Source organism: Sinocyclocheilus rhinocerous, unplaced genomic scaffold (assembly GCF_001515625.1).
Source record: "Sinocyclocheilus rhinocerous isolate Xijiao unplaced genomic scaffold, SAMN03320098_v1.1 scaffold1143, whole genome shotgun sequence".
In the NCBI taxonomy this organism is placed as follows: domain Eukaryota; kingdom Metazoa; phylum Chordata; class Actinopteri; order Cypriniformes; family Cyprinidae; genus Sinocyclocheilus; species Sinocyclocheilus rhinocerous.
The window spans coordinates 388,862-410,674 of NW_015638978.1; the positions used below are offsets into that span (position 1 = coordinate 388,862).

General features: G+C 37.0%; 2 protein-coding genes across 2 annotated transcripts; both read left to right on the forward strand.

Annotated features, from left to right (window-relative positions):
* The first annotated feature begins 275 nt into the window (after positions 1-275).
* Positions 276-8,636, forward strand: LOC107750729 (1-aminocyclopropane-1-carboxylate synthase-like protein 1). Its single transcript, XM_016566245.1, has 12 exons — positions 276-1,104; positions 2,932-3,548; positions 4,785-4,844; positions 5,299-5,369; positions 5,513-5,582; positions 5,709-5,775; positions 6,409-6,506; positions 6,638-6,715; positions 6,794-6,894; positions 7,426-7,515; positions 7,712-7,773; positions 7,883-8,636. Exons 1-12 carry the CDS (start codon positions 501-503, stop codon positions 8,290-8,292), a joined length of 2,328 nt encoding a protein of 775 aa, XP_016421731.1. The 5' UTR covers positions 276-500; the 3' UTR covers positions 8,293-8,636.
* Positions 8,637-10,647: 2,011 nt separating this feature from the next.
* On the forward strand, positions 10,648-13,251 carry LOC107750736 (uncharacterized). The gene is made up of 4 exons (XM_016566251.1): positions 10,648-10,727; positions 10,863-11,056; positions 12,276-12,467; positions 12,549-13,251. The coding sequence occupies exons 2-4, from the start codon at positions 10,867-10,869 to the stop codon at positions 12,857-12,859; spliced, it is 693 nt and encodes a 230-aa protein (XP_016421737.1). The 5' UTR covers positions 10,648-10,727; positions 10,863-10,866; the 3' UTR covers positions 12,860-13,251.
* Positions 13,252-21,813: the final 8,562 nt, after the last annotated feature.

Consider the following 21,813-nt stretch of genomic DNA (forward strand, 5'->3'; position numbering starts at 1 on the left):
ATCCTCTTGCATGCCTAATCCACCCCTGGCATCAGCTGAAATGTCTAGTCAGGCTTTCCATTCCATCGTCTCTGTGTCCTACAAAAATAGATGTACTGATTACTGTAACTGTAACATCCTTTTTACAAAATGGAAGCAGACAGAAACTCTATCTGTATGTAAGGCAATTTGATGCATGTGTTGTAACAGAGTACAGCACTCAAAAGTTACAGTAGAGTACACTGAGGTACACCTACCTGTTTTCCTCCCTGAAGGTTCTTATGATCGAGGCTGAAAATGCATGATCGAGACTATTATTAGAAAGTAAAGGAATCTGGTTCCGGTCCGGATAAAGTACCAGCGCTCGTTTTAGATGATTGATTACAGTTACTCACTCGTTGGAGTTTTAATATTTTAATGCATTTGCTTTTTAGTCATATAAACGCGGTACCAGACCAATGCGTGAACATACTTGCAGCAGTCTATAAATATAACACTGTAGCTTTATTTGTAGTGCTGCAATGCATTTGATTCACGTCTACGGTAAGAAGTATGAACGTGGCAGCAACTGGTCCGAACCAGAGGTGCTTGAGCTGCTGCAGATCTGGTCGGACGTGCCGGTCCAAACCGAGCTAGTGACCTGCCTCAGAAACCAGCATGTGTTCAACCGAATCGCCAGCACTCTGCGGCAGAAGGGCATCAATCGGACCGGGGATCAGTGCAGGGAGAAGATCAAAAAGTTGAAGCTGGAGTACAAGCAGAAGACTTTGAGATCCGCGAGGTATTACGAGCTGATGGAAAGGGCGCAGAGCAACCGATCCGCCGCAACCTCCGGTTCGACTTTGCCTTTATGGGGCGGTACGGTGACGAACCAGGCAACCGGACTGCAGGGGTCAGAGGCGCCGGGTCACCCGCCCAGAGTAGGTGAAATGCTGGAGATCAAGACGGAGGTGATGAGCTCCGATGATGAAGCGGCGGGCCCGCCTGAGATGATCTATGAGTTCGGACCTGTTGATGAGGATGATGAAGGCGCTGCTGAACACAAACATGCGGGTCCAAACACAGAGGAGAACACTGAGATGGACGGAGAGCAGGGAAACGCACATGTCATCTGTTCCCAATCAGGTATCCTAAACGGTCTGTTGATGGATGGATGGATGAACAGATAGACAGATATGGATGTGTAAATACAGATACACACTTCAGTGATTACAGTGCAACAGAAACCAAACATCATCTGAATGATGTACTACACAATATTAAACACAGATGTTCCACTATACAGACATTTGTTGCATAGATAGATAGATAGATCAATGTTTATATATGCATATTGCTCAATAATTGAGATTTTTGGGAGGCAAGTAGTTCAGATTTCTCACCCTGTCAGCATTTTCACTGGTCCCACCACAATTTTATTAAAATTAATTTTCAACATATTTTATATTTTTTGTCCTTTAAGTTTTCTTTATATGAACAGAAACAGACTACAGGTGCATCTCAATAAATTAGAATGTCGTGGAAAAGTTAATTTATTTCAGTAATTCAACTCAAATTGTTTTTAATTTGCAATAACACATGGAATTTATACAGCTATTCACTACAGCTATAAATTCATAAACAATTTTTTTCTTTTTTCTTTTTGGAAAATAATGGTAATTATTATAAATTGATTAGAAATATTCAACTCATTCTAACTAATTATTATCACAGGTTATTCTTGCAATTTTGACAATTACTAATTTGACAACATTCATTATCTGTGTTAGCCAAGTAGAAAATGTTACCTTGGTCACATATTTAAATCAGCATAATATCAATTACAGTATACAATTTAAAAGCATAAAAATAAATGTTTATGTTTGAATGATATAAAAAAACATCTGCCTTGACTTCAGTAAACTACAAAGAAACCGTAACAAAACACCATCTGCTTAACACAGTACACAATTGTTCAAAAGTTTGGGGTTGGTAAGATTTTTGTTTTTGAAAGACTTTTATTATTTATTTATTTATTGTTTGCTCAGCAAGGATGCATTTATTTGATCAAAAATACAGTAACATCAGTAATATTATGAAATACTATTACAATTTATAATAACTATTTCTATTTTAATGTACATTTGAAAATGTAATTTATTCCTGTGATGGAAAACATAATTTTCACCATCATTACTCCAGTCTTGAGTGTCACATGATCCTTCAAAAATCATTCTAATATCCTGATTTGATGCTCAAGACACAATGTTGAAAACATCTGCTTAATATATTTGTGGAAACCATGATACATTTTGTTCAGAATATTACAAAATTCAAAAGTACAGCATTTATTTGAAATAGAAGATTTCTGCAACATTATAATTTTTTTTACTGTCACTATTACTGATCAGTTTAATGCATCCTTGCGGAATAAAAGTATTAATTTCCTTAAAAAAAAAATGTAAATTTTTTTTTATTGACCACAAATTTTTGAATGGTAGTATATATATTTATACATTTATGCATTTGGCTGGCATGTTTATTATTTATTTTTTGTGCATTTCATTAGTATGTGCATGAAACTGTTTCATTGCAACAATGTGCAAAAAAAACCATTGCATGGATGTAACGTCAAGAAAAAGTTGAACTACTGTATGAGCCTGACCTACCAGTTTTAGCTAATATAATCCATATTTATTTAGAGGGTCTGTGCAGTTTAACGGTGTACAGGCATTATTGCAGTATTTATGCCAAACCCTTTGTTGTGTCTCTGCTGTTGGCAGTGATTTGCCATCCAGTGCCTTACTTTTAGCACCGCAGATGTTCTTTACAGTACTGCCATGTTATCACACCAACTGTCGCTTTAATAAAATTGAGATAATTGTTTAGTTAATTTTTAATTAAGTTTTTATTTGGTCTTTTTTCTCTGATTGACTGATTTAATGTGTCATTTTTGATGATATCACACCACAGATTGCAGTGACCAGAACATGACTGGCTCCTCCAATGCAGGAGTATCCCCGGCAACAGCTCCCATGGCAATGAGAGAAGGAGGTAGCCATGGCGACCAAGAAGGGGGTTCCGGATCATTCCATCAGAGGAAGCGTCGCCGAGTGGGACGTGGGGGCGAAGGGGTGTTATCGAATGCTCTGGCTGGGTATCTAAGCTGGCAGCAGACAGCAGAAGAGCGTTTCCTGGCTCTGGAGGAGGCCCGGATGCAGCAGGAGGCACGGGCTGAGGAGCGGAGGGAGCAGCAGGAGGAGAGACGAGCAAAGCAAGAGAGAGATCATGAGTTTCGTCTCATGTCCATGTTGACCAGGGTCCTGAGTTCATCACGTGGGGCGGAAGACCAGAGTGCCTCCACCAGCAGGGAAACGTTCCCGGTGCCCAGCACATCACAAACCTTGCTCCCCTGTTTGTTACCCAACAGTGCCAAAACTGTACCCAGCATGCTTTGGGGTGATCAGACGGCCCAGTACAGCCCGTACCTGTCTTGCCGTGGCAACAGCATGCGGCTGCACCACGGAATCCTGCAGGAAGGCTACAACCAGTATCACGCCAACAAGCACGACGAGAATTCAAACCCACATGTTAGTCTCCCTGGAAGCTGTACTGCTTTATTATTATCGATTACAATTTTCTGCATGAAACATATTGTACTATGATCTGGATTTGGAAAAATAAATTAAACATTTTATACCTATATAAGATTTATTAATTTTTTTGGTAAGAAATGTAGACTTTTATTCAGAAAGGATGCATAAAACTGATCAAAAGTGGCAGGAAAGACATTTATAACTATATAAAAGATTTCTATTTTAAGTAAACACTGCTCTTTCGGACTTTAATCAAAGAATCATGAATAAATATATATTACAGTTTTCGCAAAAATATTAGGAAACACAACTGTGTTTCTTGAGCAGCTAATCAGCCTATTTTAGAATGATTTCTGGAGGGTCATGTGACACTGAAGGACTGGAGTAATGATGCTGAAAAATCAGCTTTGCATCACCGGAATAAGTGACATTTTAAAATAAAATAGAAAATAGTTATTTAAAATTGTAATCATATTTTTCAAAATATTGCTGTTTTTACTGTATTCTTCAGCAAATAAATGCAGCCTTGGTGAGCAAAAAATAAAACCTTACTGTCCCCAAACTTTTGAACTGTAATATGGGTATATAAAAGTATAAAATGTATCATTTACTTTTCAAAGTCCAGAAAAAATGTATTCTACCTGTTTTATGCAGAAATGAACAAATGACTGATTAGAAAAAAAATACTGCACAGTGCAGAATCACATTTTACTGCACAGTTCAAAACCACATGATAGTAAATAACAGTCATGTATAAGAAGTGGTGGAAGGGAGTTAAAATAAAAGCCTAGTTTAAATTAAATTGTGAAAATATTGAATTTTCAAGTAAAGGGTACACTCCCTGTGCCTAGCCTTTTTGTACAATTTTAATCACCTCTTTTCCTTAATTAGTTCATTTTAAATCATCTTGCTGTGTGACAAATTCATGTTCATTTTTAAATCAGTTTCATCATTCATTTCGAAAACAATATTCCAGTTTAAATCAAGATTAATATGATCTAAAAAAACTGCTTATATTAGAGAAGATTTGTTAAAATACATTACCAATCTACAGTCACTTGCTTAGTTCATTCTCTGTATGAGAGTACTCATTTGTTCTGATATTATAGACCTTGTATAAACCAAGTATTGATTTTAAAGGCAGTGCTTTGGTTAGTGCAGAGGCCACAAGTTTCTTGGGACAGCTTCTGTTGTGTGGTAATTTGCTGTGGTTTTTAATATTTATTTCAGGGCATTATAAACTTAGGAACCAGTGAAAACAAGCTGTGCTTTGACCTCCTGCAGAAAAGGGTAAGAGATGTGATTTACTTGTTTAGCATTCATAAGCGAAGATCCTTTTTCATTAGCGGTGATTTTCGCCTGGTGAGCAATAAAAAAAAATCCCATTAAAATGGCATGACGTGCTATATATATATATATATATAATATATATCACGCTATCTTGGGAGTCTTGGGGAATGTGCTCTTTTGCCCAGTGAGCAACCACCCAAAACACCCTAGCAACTGAATTAAAACAAGCTAAATGCCATTCAGAACACCTTAGCAACCGCATATCAATGTCCTAGCAACCGTCTATAACACCCTATCAACACCACTCACATTGCTTTCAGAAGAATATTATAGGGTTATTACAACAAAAAGAAAAGAAACAATCTTTAAATGCACAAAAATATAAAGAATTGTCATTGAGTCTGGATATTACATGTCATAATGGTTGTTGACCGATTCTTGGTTTCTCCAACAGCTGATGCGACCTGACATGCTTCACATTGAACCTGCTTTCTTACAATACCCCGATTGGAAAGGCCACAGTGTGTAAGCGACCATTTTTATTTCTTCTTTTAAGTCTCTTTGTTTTTCTGCAAAATCTATCATTTGACTCTCATGTTTGTGTAAAATCCCATGTTCAGCTTTCATTTCACAGTATTGATGTTCTTGGGTCTTTCTTTTCCCCAAAGCCTTCGAGAGGAAGTTGCTAAGTTCCTCTCAGACTACTGTCGTTCTCCCAAACCTCTAAAACCTGAGAATGTGAGTGTTTTTCTGCTTCTGCTACATCAGCATTATATTATTTATGGTATTATTTCTGTTAGTCTTCCTCTTTCTATTAAATGAGAAATCCAGGCCACATGCTTATGTTCTTCGGTTCTTTCGCAGGTTGTTGTTATGAACGGTTGTGGGTCTGTGTTCTCGGCTTTGGCAGCAACGCTCTGTGACCCAGAAGGTATCAGACCATCTGGTCACCACAGAATATGTCTAGTCTCATGTCTAGTTGTGTTGGGGTTGTAATATTTATTTACATTCTCACCAAGGCTGCATTTATTTGATTAAAAATACAGTAAAAATTGTAATAGTGTGAAATATTATTACAATTTAAAAGAACTGTTTTCAATTTTCATGTATTTTAAAATGTGTGTCATGTCACACGATCCTTCAGAAATCATTAAATATGCTGATTTAGTGCTCAAGGATTATTTGATTAATTGAAAGTTCAAAAGGTCGGCATTTATTTGAAATAGAAATGTTTTGTGCCATTATAAATGCCTGTGACTTTTGATCAATGTAATACATTCTCGCTAAATAAAAGTATTAATTTCTTTCAAAAATAAAAAATCGTACTGACCCCAATTGTTTGAATGGTAGTGAATAATGGGGAGGCTAATAAATCAGGTATAGACCAATAGCAATATCTGCTTGCTGAAAATCAGAATGTTAGTTCTCAGTGATCATAGCCTTTTAATGAATTGAGAAAATTAGAAAATTATACAACGAAACAGTTTTTGATGGTGGTGCATTATTAACCCATAAGTGGCCATATGTCTCTGAAATGTTACTTGATATTGTGTGTGTTTTACAGATGCCATTCTTATCCCGTCGCCCTTCTATGGTGTGATTACAGAGGATGTGGGCTTGTACAGCACTGTCAAACTGCACCATGTGCCACTTTATAGTCAGGTGGTTAGCAAAATTCGTAATATTTTGTAATGTAACATTGGCATGTTATAGTGGTTTTCTGCCGTTTTATTTTTTGTTTCATGTGGCTTTACATCTTATATTTCTATTTGTATTTTATTGTGTTGGTACAGCCCACAGGAAGTGATGTCAGACCATTCCAGCTAACTGTCGAGAAATTGGAGAACTCTCTTAAAGGGGCCAAGAAAGAGGTTATTTTTTAAACTTAAACATACAGTGTACATGCTCACACTGTATGAATCTCTTAAAATTGTACTTTCTTTATATAGGGATTGAACATCAGAGCCCTTATCCTGTTAAACCCCCACAATCCACTGGGAGAGATGTACTCGTCTGAAGAGTTGATCAGCTTTCTACAGTTCGCCAGAATGTGAGTTCAAACTGTTTCTCACAAGCACTGAACCAAAGCCATTCTTTCATTCGGATTCAGATCTTTGATATGTGATATAACTTAAGCCAGTGACATTTGATCAATACAGAAATATTAAAAGTATGTTATTACAAAACTGAAAATGATCATATCGACTCCTTCCAAGCCCATATAACTTTGTTTCATGTAATGCAACAGATGTTTTTAAGAATGTTTATGCTGCTCTTTTTCCATATAATAAAAGCATATAGTGACCAGAGACAAGGAGCTACCATAAAATGATCACAAATCACATTTGAACTTCACAGCTTGGCACCCTATTTGTTGTAGGGGTAATGGCATTCAAAACTTTTTGCTTGCCTAACTTATGGGTCTGTGATGGCACTTTGTTTTCCAAATGTTTCCACATGCTTCATTAAGTTGCACGTTATAGACGAGAAATTACATTTGTGTTCACGAATGTCATTTGAATTTCAATTTCTGCCCTCAGCGGCACTAATTTATTCATTCTTTCTCTCTCATTTGCTCCAGGCACAAGCTTCATGTGATCATGGGTGAGATTTACATGCTCTCCGTGTTCAATGAGACGGACAAGTTTTGCAGTGTTCTCAGTTTGGACGGGTGAGAGACATGCACATAAACTATCTCTCTCGCTCGTCTGTGCTTTTTAAATTCTAATTTACTTAGTTTTCTGCTTAATGAACTAATGTGCCCTGAGCTGAAATGTACTTCATTACATGTCAAGGAAAATTGAATGTTGTGTTTAATGAATTCTAGTCAAACCCCTTAAAAGTGTATTTCGCCCAAAAATTTTCAGCTGTGTGTCTCCAGGCTGGTTCAGAATCATCTTCACTGATCGACTGCACAAACTGCAGCTAGGTCTGTCGATCACTCTCATTCACATTTCAGTTCCTGTCTTCTTGTAGTGTCTCCTGTGCAGTCTGGGGATGTGATTGGCATTTATTCCTTTCACATCCTTGTTTTCCAGGTGTGCAGAGGATTAAAAATGCATTAGAAGAACTTCAGGGCTCTTCAGTGCTTGAGACAAAGAGGACAACAAGTGACGAACAGGATGACAGTCGTGGGACCGTGAGGAGGGAAGACACTAAGACAATGGATGAGTGCAAAGAGCAGACACACAAGACCTCCAGCGTTCAAACCAAACTTGACACAGTGCGCATTAAGACAGAGCCCGTCTCACTGGCTGATGAAAACTTTACAATTCTTAACGGCCAATCTGACATCCGCTCAGAGAGTCTGGACTCTTTGATTGGTACGCTGCGACAGCAGATCCACGTGTCTGATTGGCTGGAGAAGCACAAGCCAGAGTTGGCTGCTGGACAGGACCCGACACAATTGGATGTTTTCACAGACCTGCTCGATAAAGCCAGGAAATAGAGTAACAGTTGGTAGAAACAAGTTTGTGCAACGCAACTGTCAATACAAATACATTTTTTAATGAATGATACTTTCACCTCATGTACAGTTTAGAGGCAAAGTCTGTAATTGCAGAAACAACACAACGGCGATCCTTGTAATTAGAGATTGAAACAATTATGGAGAGTCACCACAGCAGTATATGAAAATGTTGTTATTGTTGGAGGTTTTTATACTTTAATTATTACCCTGGCTATCACAGTAATTGGAGACTGCCCCTTTAATTGCACTCATATCAAATTCTAAGCATCCAATCTATTGTCTTTGAGTTGTTTTAAAGGGGTCTTATTGTGAGGAATCAATTTCTTTTAAAATTCGAATTTTGTATAATGGAAATATATTGCAACTTTCAGTACCAAAAACTTGCTTCTCAAAAAAAAAAAAAAATCTTATTCTTAATGAGGATTTTGTCCTATTTTGTTCTCAAAATTAGTTTTTAAATTAGACTTTTCTGTAAAACAAAAACAAAAAACTTGAACCAAGATGAATTTACTTAAGAAACAGCACTGTACAATGTATCTTTAATACAAGTGTATTTTATTTGATAGTGCAGCAAGATAAAATGCTATTCCAGAATTCCAGATAGTCTATGACAAGTCTTCATATCTTGTGAAGTGTTATTTCTCAAGTAAATTGATCTTATTTTAAGATTTTTTAGATATTTTTACTAAAAAGACTAACTAAAAACTCATTAAGAAGCATTTTTTGCAGTTTTTCTAACTGTGTGTAACACCTGCCACTCTGCACGTCCTTCCAAAGGATCCCAACATTAGAAACGAGAGACAGATGTTCATTTTTAACAAGATCCCTGATCATTTCAGTCAGATCTTAAAAGTTTGAGTGGCAAAAATCTGTTTCGACTTTGCAAAGAGACTTTTATTGAAGAATAACTTTGTTGACAGCCTGTGTGTAAATGCAGCAAAGTTCTGATGCTCATTTTTATATGAACGTCTTAAAGGCAAAGCACCAGACAGACCTTTTAATGTTCTAGAGAGAGTGCAAATTTTTTATTTTTTTTTCTGTAAATGACTGTTTATAGTGCCAAATAAAATATTACTAACATTATAAAGTATAACTCAGGGGAAAAATAATGTATTATATGACACCTCTAAATAGTTTTTAAATAATTCTAAGATTTTGTTGGGGGGAAAACTTTTTAATTGACTTGGCTATCAGTTTTGGGATAATAAAAGGTGATGCGTTTCTTTACTTTTTGACTTTTCTTATCTTTAAATTTTTTTTTGATGGTATCTGTTCTTCTCCAGTTCTGGACTTTTGATACAATGCAGCAGTTGAGCACAGTAAAGTGATTTATAAAATATCATTTTCACTTTCCGAACCACATTGACTCACTGAAACACTCACAGGGTTTCTGGGGGAATTTAACCACTCACAGTGTATGTTTATGAGGGGGGAGTTTCCATTGCGAGTGGGTCTCCACTGTGGGTAGAGGGAAATCTTTACAGTGTCATATTACAGTGTTGTGAGGGGGAAGTGAGAAAGAAGCATCTCATAATCACATCATCATAAAACACTCTTGTTTCTGTCTCACTGATTCATTTGATATTTGAACGTGATCAGTCACCGTCACTTAAAATATTACTAACATTATAAAGTATAACTCAGGGGAAAAATAATGTATTATATGACACCTCTAAATAGTTTTTAAATAATTCTAAGATTTTGTTGGGGGGAAAACTTTTTAATTGACTTGGCTATCAGTTTTGGGATAATAAAAGGTGATGCGTTTCTTTACTTTTTGACTTTTCTTATCTTTACAAGATGTTTTTGTTCCATAAATGCCTTTTTTTAACACCATGGTTGCTTATCAGTTTTTAGTTTCCAAGGAAAATGCCTTGTTTCAGATCTTCATTGATGTTAAATGTTTTAAGGGCTCCTAACTGAAAAAAAAATGAATCAATCGTTAATTAAAATGTTTTATGTTAAATTAGATTTTCATTGTGTTATGTTGCTCCTTTACAATGACCTGAGACCAGATGCCGCAGTCTCGCTTGTATTGGTGAGAGTACGGCAAAACTGATCTGAGGTCTGTGGCAGAATGTGAGCGACAGGAAATAACCATGTTCAGGGGTTTCCCTGTGAGCCCACCTTGCTGGAGAAAAGAGAGTGGTTCTTTCCTGTGCCGTTTAGTCGTTGCCATGACAACACAGCAACCCTCATGATGTATCCCCACAGTTACTGTGGTTCAGCCTCTTGTGTCACTTTGCTGAAAGTAGTTATTATATACACACACACACACACACACACACTATATATATATATATACTGTCTCACTGATTCATTTGATATTTGAACGTGATCAGTCACCGTCACTGTACTGCGTGGAATCAAATCTTTGTCATTTGAACACATTTTAAAGACTTTAGCCATTCAAGGTAAGCAAACCTAACAACGATTACTTAATTTTCGGATGAAATTGCCAACTGTAATGCTTTAAGTTTAGTTTCCAGCTAAATTGTCAACTTTTGTTTGTGTAATAGTATGTTTAATCATTCGCTTTTTCTCAACAGAGCGATGCAAGGACCAGAACTGGTTGACTCGAGGAGTCGTTTTCGATTTATTGAATCCTGTCTCGGCTTGATGGGCTCTTTGTGCATCAGCTATGCGATCTGGACCCCTCGGTGGCTGGATGACCGGGGTCTGTGGACCTCAGAGAATCAGACCAGACTGGACGACAGCTGGACCACTGAAGACATTGCTAAAGGTTTGTGATGTGTGTCTGCTTTTCTCATACATCTTGGGGAATAAAAGTTATTCAGAAGTGTCATTCAAACTCTTTGATTACATATTATATTTTGTTATTTTAAATTGTAATATATAATATATTTAAAAAACTGGGTCGCCTTACATGCTAAACAAAAAGTTAAAAGTGTTTTTTGGTCATGTTTTATCTTGGCTAGGGAAAGAAGTGAATCATGATTGGTACTAGTGCCCCTGCAAAAATACAGTATGCATATGCCTCCGAAGCTATTTGATTTGATTTTGACCTGTCATGTGGGCGACAGCAACATTTTAGTAGCCCATGTGTAGCCCTTATTCATTTTATAAAACTGCTTTGGATCTTAGAAACTTGCATTCATGTGGCCTCTATAAAAGATGCATGAAAAGCCTAATTAAATGCATTCCTGTTACGTTTTGCTTTTGAGGCCTTTCATAGCTTTGTTTTTGGAGTATTAAAATATATAGCTAGAAGGTCTGATGGGAACTGAAAGCTTTAGTGTTTTTGTGGCATTTTTACAGGTTTTAACCTGCCGAGAAGCACAGAGCAGCCAAATGAGTGGGAATCTGTGAACTTCTGAATTTCCAACGTTGGCGTAAAATAAAGATATGGTTTTGTGTTGGGAGGGGTTTCTACGCTTCGGTGGGCTGCAGCAGACAGGCTATGACACGCTGGACTAGCATTACTCGCATGTTTTATTAGTTGTAGCCTGTCTGGTTTTCCCCTCAGTTCAGTTCTTCCTCAGAACAAGACAAATGAAAAATTAAGTAAATAATGAAGGATGAAGTAATGACTGATCAGTACAGTTTTAAATAGTTTCATAATGAGATGTTGTTCTTCAAGAGCACTCAAACTGAAATTTCTTGTCATGGTTTTATGCTGGGCATTCTTAAAGGGATAGTTCACCCCAAAATGAACGTGGAACGCCATAGAAGATATATAAGGTTTCTTTTGACTTTCATTATATGGACAAAAAATACAATGGAAGTCAGTGGGAACCTTAGACTATAAAATATGACTTTGCTTTAACATTACATGCAATATTGTATTGTGAAATTACAATTTTATATATATATATATATATATAAAGCGATTTTTAAGGCACACCGCTCACTTTGGGGCCCAATAAGCAGGTTATACTGTATCATGTTCACTGTAAATCATGAATATTAAAGGTGTTTCTGTCCATGTCTGGTTTCCACAGCTCTGGAGGCTGAGAGAGTGCTTGCAGTGGTGGCTTTCCTCATGTCGGTGAGCTCTGGACTGCTGTGTCTCATGTTCGCCCTCTGCTGGACGTCTCAAACGGTGCGTTCCTACTCGAACACTCGCTCGCTGCTGATGGCAGGCCAGGCGATCGACCCGACCACACTACTGCTGCTCACACTCTTACCTACAGGTCAGTACCTCGCTATTTAGCTTTCCTTAGCCATGTAGTATGCACATGTTTTAACCTTCTCCATTTTCTTTTTCCCTACAGGATTTTTCTTTTTTCTCAGCTGGGCGCTTTTTACCCATCAACATATTGGTGAGATCAGGGACGACGTCAGTCGACTCGGCCCGTCCTATTGGCTGGGAGTGGTGGGTTGGGCTTCGCTATTGGCCGTGCTGCCTGTGGTCTTCCTGGCGGAGAAGTTTGTGGTTCCTGACATCCTGCCGGAGTTAAAAAAGGCTGCCGAAATGTGGTGGAAGGCTCCGGAGGTTGCACACGCGCGATCGTTTAGTGAGGGTTTCCATCATTCACATCATAAGTCTCATCCTGACGTTAGGAGGTATTTGTCAGTGCCTTGAACGAGGGGAAGGAGGTAGCAAGGGAATACAGAAGAGAAGAGACTCTGGTCTCGCTGGTCAACTAGCCAAATATATGAGCTGAGCATATGTCTCACAACAGGAGTCAAAGACATGGATGAGAAACCTGTAACTGCTTTCTGGGATGTGGGATGCAAAGCTACAGGTTATAAGGTTGTGTGCTGGCTTTGACAGTGGTTTCACAGCTGTATTTGTACGAGGACACCCAAAAATGTGGTTAATGGACTAACAGAGTTCACTATCTGTGTGAAACATAAAGCTGAAAGGATCTTGAAGTTGCAGACAAGACTATTTCTCCATGACTTTTCATAGTCGTTGTCTGCAGTTGTCATTCTGTGAATTATACAGTGACTTTCAGGGAGGTCGACTTAAATGCTTTTCAAAATTGCTTTTAAATATGTTAAATTATTGACTATAAATATAAATAATTTTCATGGCATAAATCTGTTGTGGTTTGTTAAACTGTGCCTTTAGCACAGTGAACTAAACATCAGTTATATATATAAAAAAAACACTAAAATAGTTTATATGTGATTGGTAAAACTATAATAAAGTTACTAATAATCACAATGGGAAGTACTTAAGTAATGCTGCCGTTGTTATGGTTACCTCGAATGCAATAATTAGCTCCATATTTAGCAAGAAATGAAAATATTTGTTTTGACTGAGTTTTAAAGTTATTGAAACTTTTTTTTTTTTAAACATACTTGTTCTTGTATGGAAAAACGATTAACTTCTAAGATTCACTTGTTCTTTCCCCTAATTCCCACTGCCATAGGTGCTGATAATTTAATTCCAGATTGTTCTGCTCGTTCTCAATTTTGCAGACAATACTGATTCAAATAGCCACAGAGCACTTTTGACCTGCTAACATTTCGTGTAATAGAGACTTCCAGGTGCTAATACAGAATTCAACACTACTAGATGGTGCTACAGTTGTTTTTTTGTGTCTGTCTTTATGTGCAAACAGTGGTCTCTACTGGCGATAGTAGAGTTGTTTTGTCTATCATCTACATTTTTAAAGCTCTTTTAATTATACTTTTTGTGCTGTTTTTAACCAATAAATGAAATGGTTTTCATAGAAAGTTGAGTCAGTATCTATCTATCTATCTATCTATCTATCTATCACCATATTGAAGGAATGTTTTTTGTTGTTTAGTATTAGTTAGTATTTTTTATTGGTTTTTGTTTATTTTAGTACCATTATACTAATTCAAAAAAAAAAAAATTACATTCGTTTTTAGTTTTTGATTTTAATTGTAGTTTAACTTTGAGTAATTTTGTTGTTTTCACATTTCATTAAATATATAACTATATAATATATACATATCTGATTTTATATAAAATATGAAATGTATTTATATTTATATTATATTATTTAGTTACCATTTTTAACTTAAAGGGATAGTTCACCCAAAAATGAAAATTCTGTCATTAATTACTCACCTTCATGTCGTTCCAAACCCGCAAGACCTTTGTTCATCTTCAGAACACAAATTAAGATATTTTTGATGAAATCCGAGAGCTTTCTGACCCTCCCATAGACAGCAAGGGATCTACCACATTCAAGGCCCAGAAACATAGAAAGTACATTGTTAAAATAGCCTCTCGTGAATGGCGGCAGAGACCAGAAGAGAAGAAATTGTTGAATAAAGTAATTATTTTTGATTTCTTTGTGCACAAAAAATATTCTCGTAGCTTTATAAAATTACGGTTGAACCACAGATGTCACATGGACTATTTTAACGATGTCGTGGTAATTCCGTTGCTGTCTCTAGGGTCAGAAAGCTCTCGGATTTAATAAAAAATATCTTAATTTGCGTTCTGAAGATCACCGAAGGTCTAGCAAGTTTGGAGCGACATGAAGATGAGTAATTAATGACAGAATTTTGATTTTTGGGTGAACTATCCCTTTAAACTTATTTGCCATGACAGCATTTAAAGGTTTTGGAGCAAAAACTACAAAATTAATATTAATTCTGTACTATGTCCAAGTCCTTTTAAGACAAGTCATGTCACTCGGCGGCCATCTTTGAAACGCCTCACGGGCATTCAAGTGCAACTCCTATCTCACTGAATGGGGAAACACCAAATTCTCCAAAACTGCTCACTAAGCTTACGATTACATTTCATATTTGAAATCACCAAAGAAATCTGACAACAACTGTGTCATAAATGTTGTTACTTTTGCTCAAATAGCGTTATAAAAAGCTTATTTTTCAGGCTAGACCAGCCAGTGCGCATGCGCAGTCCTAACTGCATGTCTCAGAACACTGACTGTTTCTATAGCAACCGGGACTTCTAATGGCAGCTGCAGTGACGCCTGACTTTAGCGATTGGCTCTTTCATTCAGAAGGCGTCTTTCAATTCTACCTGCGATTGAGCGTTGCATTTTTCCCCATTCAAAACAATACGAGTGACACATCTTGGGTATTCTATAGTCTTTGACTATGCCTAGGTTTCTAAAGAAGTACGCACATTTGTAACATTTACCATGTTAACTTAAAAAAAATAAAAAAAAATAGACAAATGCACAATAGAAACCTTTTCACTAGTGGTTTCATGACTTTGGGAACTCACTGTATGCAGACCATTAAATTTATACAGGGAAATATCAATAGCATTCTAAAACTGAGGTCAGGCCCTCTGTAATTATGTGTTTCATTATCATGGAGACAAAAAATGAGACTGAGAGCTTTCTGAACCTGTAGTGTTTACATTCTCGTCCCACCCAAGATGAGATGATGAACTGTTAATTTTGCATTAATCAGTTGCAGGTCTAATTAAAAGGCAGTTCCGTCTTTTTAGCAGTGCCTAATGAGTTTGTTATTAAATCCAGAGAACTGTTTTTTTTCCCATTTACTATCAGAAAAGCGCCTAATTGACCCTCAGAACAGAACTTGAGTGTTCTTGAAGGTTGTGACGGCGGGGAGCTTGAGAGCACACCGGTTGACATCGCCGCCTCCCCCGAAGGGAGTATGAAAGCTGCTCTGTGCGAAAGGTGTGTGTGTCCTGGATGTAAGCGGCCACTTAAATGATCGTTTGAGAAGAATTTCAGTGCAGTGCGGCTCTCAGAGGAACTCTGTGGTCCATACAATGCTGACATGCAGGTGTACGCTTTTTAGTGTTATTTAAGATTGTTTGTTCTCAGGCAAGGACCTATTTTTTCCGCTTAAAAGACAGTTAACTTTAGCCTGTCCTGAAGTGTCCCTATTGGGCAGGGCAAATGCATGGTCAAATGAACTTCTGGTTTACAAAAACTTAGCATGGTTACCGTAGATTACAGCCAAAGTTCCCACAATAATGTGTGGTGATGTGGTATTAGCCATCACTGGCATCATGACTACCTGTCTTTCCAGCAGGTCCCTGTTCCCCCACAAAGAAGACTTTGTAATGCAATTCACTTAAAACTTGCTTACATTGGAACATACTATAGATAAAATTAAATCCTTACATTACAATAACTTAGTCATTACAATACATTACAGAGGTAAAATTGGTTTTGTACTGCGTTTCATTGACTTCAGTGATTAAAAATTCAGTTTTAAGCAAATAATTGTGTTTATTTATATCAATTTCCGAGCTTCAGAGATAATAAGTAGGAATGAATATCCCACATCCGCCTTTAAATCGAACGTAGCATAATGCTAACTGTGGTGGTTTGGCAGAAACTAGTTACTTAATTAGTCATTGCAGGGGATGACACGTTGAAATGTATCCTGATTTTGTATGTCCATGGTATTATTAGCATCATTCTAGCACTATAAACATATGTCCACAAATAAAATATACCTCTGTTCTCTTAGTAATTGTTCGGAGGCGGCCATTTTAATGACTCCTCATCAGCCGTGCCAGTGGGATTGATTGGCAGCGAGGACACGCCCACTTGCTCAGCATGTATTGCTATGTGAGGCCTCAACCCTGGTGACACTCTTCATATCAATTAAGGCCCAATTAGGGAGCCATGTTCTGTTAATTATGCTACGCTTCACATTCCCAGAATAAAGTGAGTGTGTGTTTACTGAGATAAATAAATAAAGACATGGGCTGCCAAGACGAGCCGACCTTAATCAGATTTTCAGTGCTTTCTCTCTCTCTATATGAGTATGTGTGTTTCTACTCTGTGATCAAAACAGAAGGTGTAATTATATGACTTCGCCATTTGGTGACAGTGTTGTAACATGTCTTGTGAAAAAAGCACCAATTCTCTGTCTCATTTCTTCCTATTTGACAAATAATGAAATCAGGGAAGGTTATTTCATGCAGGGAGGTTGTTTGCTTGTGTGTGTGTGTGTGTGTGTACGTGTGATTAGCGAGAGGAAAAAAAGTGTGCCTACACGTGTAGACTGCTTCATCTGTTCAGAAGCGCAAGCACATTTGGACGAAATGTTGCCTAAAAACCAGACAGTTTTCAGTATTCTGGAATATAATAAATAATAAAGAATCATGCGCTGTGTATATATATATATATATATATATATTTTTATAAAATGTTCTCAGCCTGGTGTAATTGGACTTTTTTTTTTTTTACCCAACGGTTTGCTAGGCATACTGGCAGTTTTAACCACAAAGAGTCAGACAAGAGATAACAGACAATTTGAGACAGACGATTGCGGATAAATTGATAGAAAAATGGAGTGATTGAGAGATGGAAGGAGGGAAAACCTGATATGACAGAAGATGAGGGTAAAATAAGATAAAATCCATTGAGTAAAATTTGGATTTCGTTTGACTACCTGTCTCTCCAGCAGTTCCTTGTTCCCCCAAAGATGGACTTTGAAGTACAATTCACTTATAACTCGCAAAAATCTTCTTCCACCTCCTCTCTGGTTTTTCTTAAAAGACTGTGTGACAGAATCAGAGTTAAGGCTCGTTTTTCCACTTCATGTCCTTGCTAATGGTTAATCTTGTCTAGCCTTAGACTTGAAATCAATCTGTGCCCATGAGACTGGCCCCTACATTGGTCATTTTTTATGACCGATCTTATGTAATGTGTCAGGCAGATCATCTACACCACTAGCAGCTGTTATTGATCATACTCGTTTCTTTTTAGCACACCAGAGCTTTATTATCTAGAAGTGGGGAACTGGGGGAAGAGCTTTGGGATCGAGCCGTGGCTGTTCCACCGCGACAAAGCCAAATCTTGAATCGTTACATTTCCCAGTCTGTCACCTGGATCTTTTATTATATATCAGTTAAGGGGAGTCAGGTTAGCATAATAGTTACGCTGACAAATTGTTTACAAATGTGACCTTGATTGGAATGCTAGGATGCTAGAATGACAATGCTAGGTAGTCGCTAATACATTAAGTCGCTATTAGCACTAAGTCGCTAATGTTTTTAGCATAACTCTGATCTTATTAGCATACCTCTTTTCAAAAATCTGCATTATTTTAAGTATCACTCATGTCTGTAGTTGCACAAGTTAATGATTACTGGCAAAATTAGCTACTTCTTGTATTTTGACTTGTTTAGTGTTTTGATGCAGGTATGAATTTTGGTGCAAAGATGTTTCTACTTGCTGATTAAGGGTTTATGAAAAACACTATAGTGTTTATAATTCCACTGACAACTGCTTGTATTAAAATAAAATACGTATTTTCAGCGCTGGCAGTACTTCCTTTTATGGGCTTTTTGATGGGAATGAAGCATCCTTACACAGCATATATATGTTAAATAAAGCATAAGTATGTATAAAGCCACCTTTTGACTATATCTGACAAACTACAAGTTTCAATCCAAAATTGTCATTTATTTTAGATAATTAGTGAATTTGGCAAATATTTTACATAAACATGATTAGAACTAGAATTTCATGAGAAAACGTGAGTGGTGCTTATTTGCTTTGAGTGTTTTTGTTATCATGTGGTTATGGGGGTGTTGCTTACTGGTTTAGCATGCAAATATAGATACAAATCCTAGTTGCAGCTCTCTTGTACAGTATGTGCTTAGTGTTCTTGAATTGTTGTTGCATTAACAAACCTCATTGCTGAAAAGGGTAACTGAGTGACCTTAAAGTCAAGGTTATTATTCAAAGTATAAACATTTGTATAGTTTAGCTTACACTGACACTCTCTGTATTAGAAAAAAAAATTACCATACAAGCAGAATGTTATACTAATGCCTGTTGAACTGCGAAAAATACAACTTAATTATGTAATGAATTCCTATGACACAATTTTAGGTATGCAATAACGCATGAAAGCTAACTTGCGTAGCTAAATCAATCTTGTTAGCAAAGAAACGCTAGCATAGTTGACGCTAAAGCCTCTTATACCACTAAGAATGCAACTTTGCTGTGTTATGAATTACTATGACGTAGCTAAATCAAGCTTATGTAGCATAGAAGCAGACAGTTAATGCTAAAGCCCATAATACTGATAAGAATGCATTTTTTTGTGTTATGAATTGCTATGACGTAGCTAAATCAAGCTTGCTTAGCATAGAAGCAGAAAGTTTATGCTAAAGCAACTTTGTTGTACCAGATAGCACAGGTACGTCTGCAAGATGCCTGTTAAAGATCGCTTCATCTGGAAAGCATCTGCTGTGTACAAACATCTGATAGACGTCTTTAAGATGTAAGTTTTACATACATTCTAAATTATAAACATCTTAAAGACATTTTCTAAACGTCTATTTGACATCTGATAGGAAACGTCCTATTAGATGTATTGCAGATGAGCAAACACTCTAAAAAATACGTCTTGCAGATGTAAATGCAGACGTCAAATAGACATCTCCGTGATGTACGTGTGCTATCAGGGGTGTTATGAATTGCTTTGACACATTGCAAGTCATGACATTATGAGAAATCAAGTTTGCCTAGCCAGCATTAACGTTCACATTCTTACGTAGCGTATGTTTCAGGGCTGTGTACACCCACAAAAGTAATGCATTTTCTGCGTAGTTGTAGTAGAAACTATGCTTAGCTGAGATTGTATGCTTTTTGACTCATCCACAAGTGTGTGGATATGAGTTCGTCTAAAGATGAAGGATAAATCAGAGCTGTGTGCCATCTGCGACACTCTAGCGCGAACCTTGGCTACTCTGCAAGTTGTTTCGCCTGTTTCCATTCTGAGTCAGGTCGCTTCAAGATTGTCTGTTGCTAATTGTGAGGGACAGCTTCATGACTGCGAGTGGGTGCTACGTTGCGCGTCTGCGGCAGATCAGTGTTTGCGCGCGTGGGTGTGTTTTTGAAATGTGCGCTACTGATAATCAGCTCAATAGCGAAGAGGGAGTATCGGTCTATGTGTGTCGCTTGCCTGTCTTACAGGTGTGTATGTGATCTCACATCTGTGTTGACTGCAAGGTTTGATGTTTTTACTCATTCTCAACACTATTTTGTCGACTTGCTTCGTCTGAGAGGCCTAGAGACAGGCGTGTTTAATCAAACAGCCAATGCTAATCAGGCAGACGGGCTAGGGAAAGGCGAGCGACAGTGTCGTATCTCGTCTCTAGGCGCCGTGATAGTGAATAAAAGGATTTGATTTGTAGGAGTGTTAGGTGAGCCAGAGAGTAAATGGTAAGTTGACTCTGAGAGTGGCTGCAACTTGGCCAGCACATGTTCCTAACATTACATTCCCATACGTATGATCACACAAACTATATATTGTTGATCATCGCCTGCCGTTGTGTCGGCTATGTCACTTTGGCCTCTCAGAAGCTGCTTACCACAAATCAAATCTATTTCAGCCATCTCTTTCAGAATAAACAACTCACACTTTGCTCCATCCATCCACTTGCTTAGTGGAAGAGAATGAAAAGCCATTTCTATTAGAGCGATGCGCTCCCCAGGGGACCGAGAGAGGAAACAGGAAATGCAGAGGAGAAAGTGGGAGACAGAGAGGGGAAGAGTGTTTCCTTTCATCATTACAATAAGTGGCTCATTTTGCATTTTGGTGTGGTGGTAACAGGAAGCCTTGCTTCAATAACTGAACCACTGTCAGCAATGTGGAGTCACGACAAACTTGCCGTGATTCATCAATCCTCTAAACTCATGCAAAACTGTTCAGGGTCCCATAGCAAAGAAAAATCACAAATGAAATCTCTTTAATATCTTGGTTGTTTCTCATAGACTGAAATGTGTCATAATGGCAACTTTAGTATTTTCTAGTTGTGACTATAATTACATTTTTTTTTTTACTTCATTGATGATTTATTTTTCATTACTGTGACTTTATTTCTCCCAATTGTAACTTTGTATGCAACAATGTGACTTGCTATCTCACAACTGCAGCTTTTTCCCACAACTGGAATTATATTTTTCTATTTTAATCTTTTAACATTTGTTTGTTTGTGTACTTATTTTTATATATCTTATAATTTATATAATACATTTATATTATATAAATGTATATAATCTTTAATTTATAATTTATATAATCTTTGTTACAATTAACTTTTTTTTTTATACTACTTTTTAAAATACTTTTTAAAAATATTATTTGTAGACTTCTTGTTTATACTCTGTGACTAGAAATAGGCTTTTTTTTGGGGGGGGGGGGGCTCTAAAAGCTCTAAAATGCTTTTTTTGTGAGTTACAGAAGATATTTCATCAATGTCTCACTGTTTTTTTCAAGATCAAATTACCTGAGCTGCTATAAACATTAACTTCATAGCTCTATACTCTTACTGTGTCACAACTGTCTCATTTGTTTCAATTTTTTTTTTCTCCAGCATCCCAAAGGTAAGAAAAATCATTAATGAGATCTCTTTAATATCTTTAATATCGCATAGACTGAAAAGTGACTTTGTCATAATTGCAACTTTAGGTTTTGTAGTTTTGATTGTAACTTTTACTTTATTGATAATTTATTTCTGGTTACTGTGACTTTATTTCTCTCATCTGTACTTTTTTTTATGTGATAATGTGACATTCTCTCTCACAATTGCAATGTTTTTTATTTATTTATTATATTGTATTTTACTCTTATGTT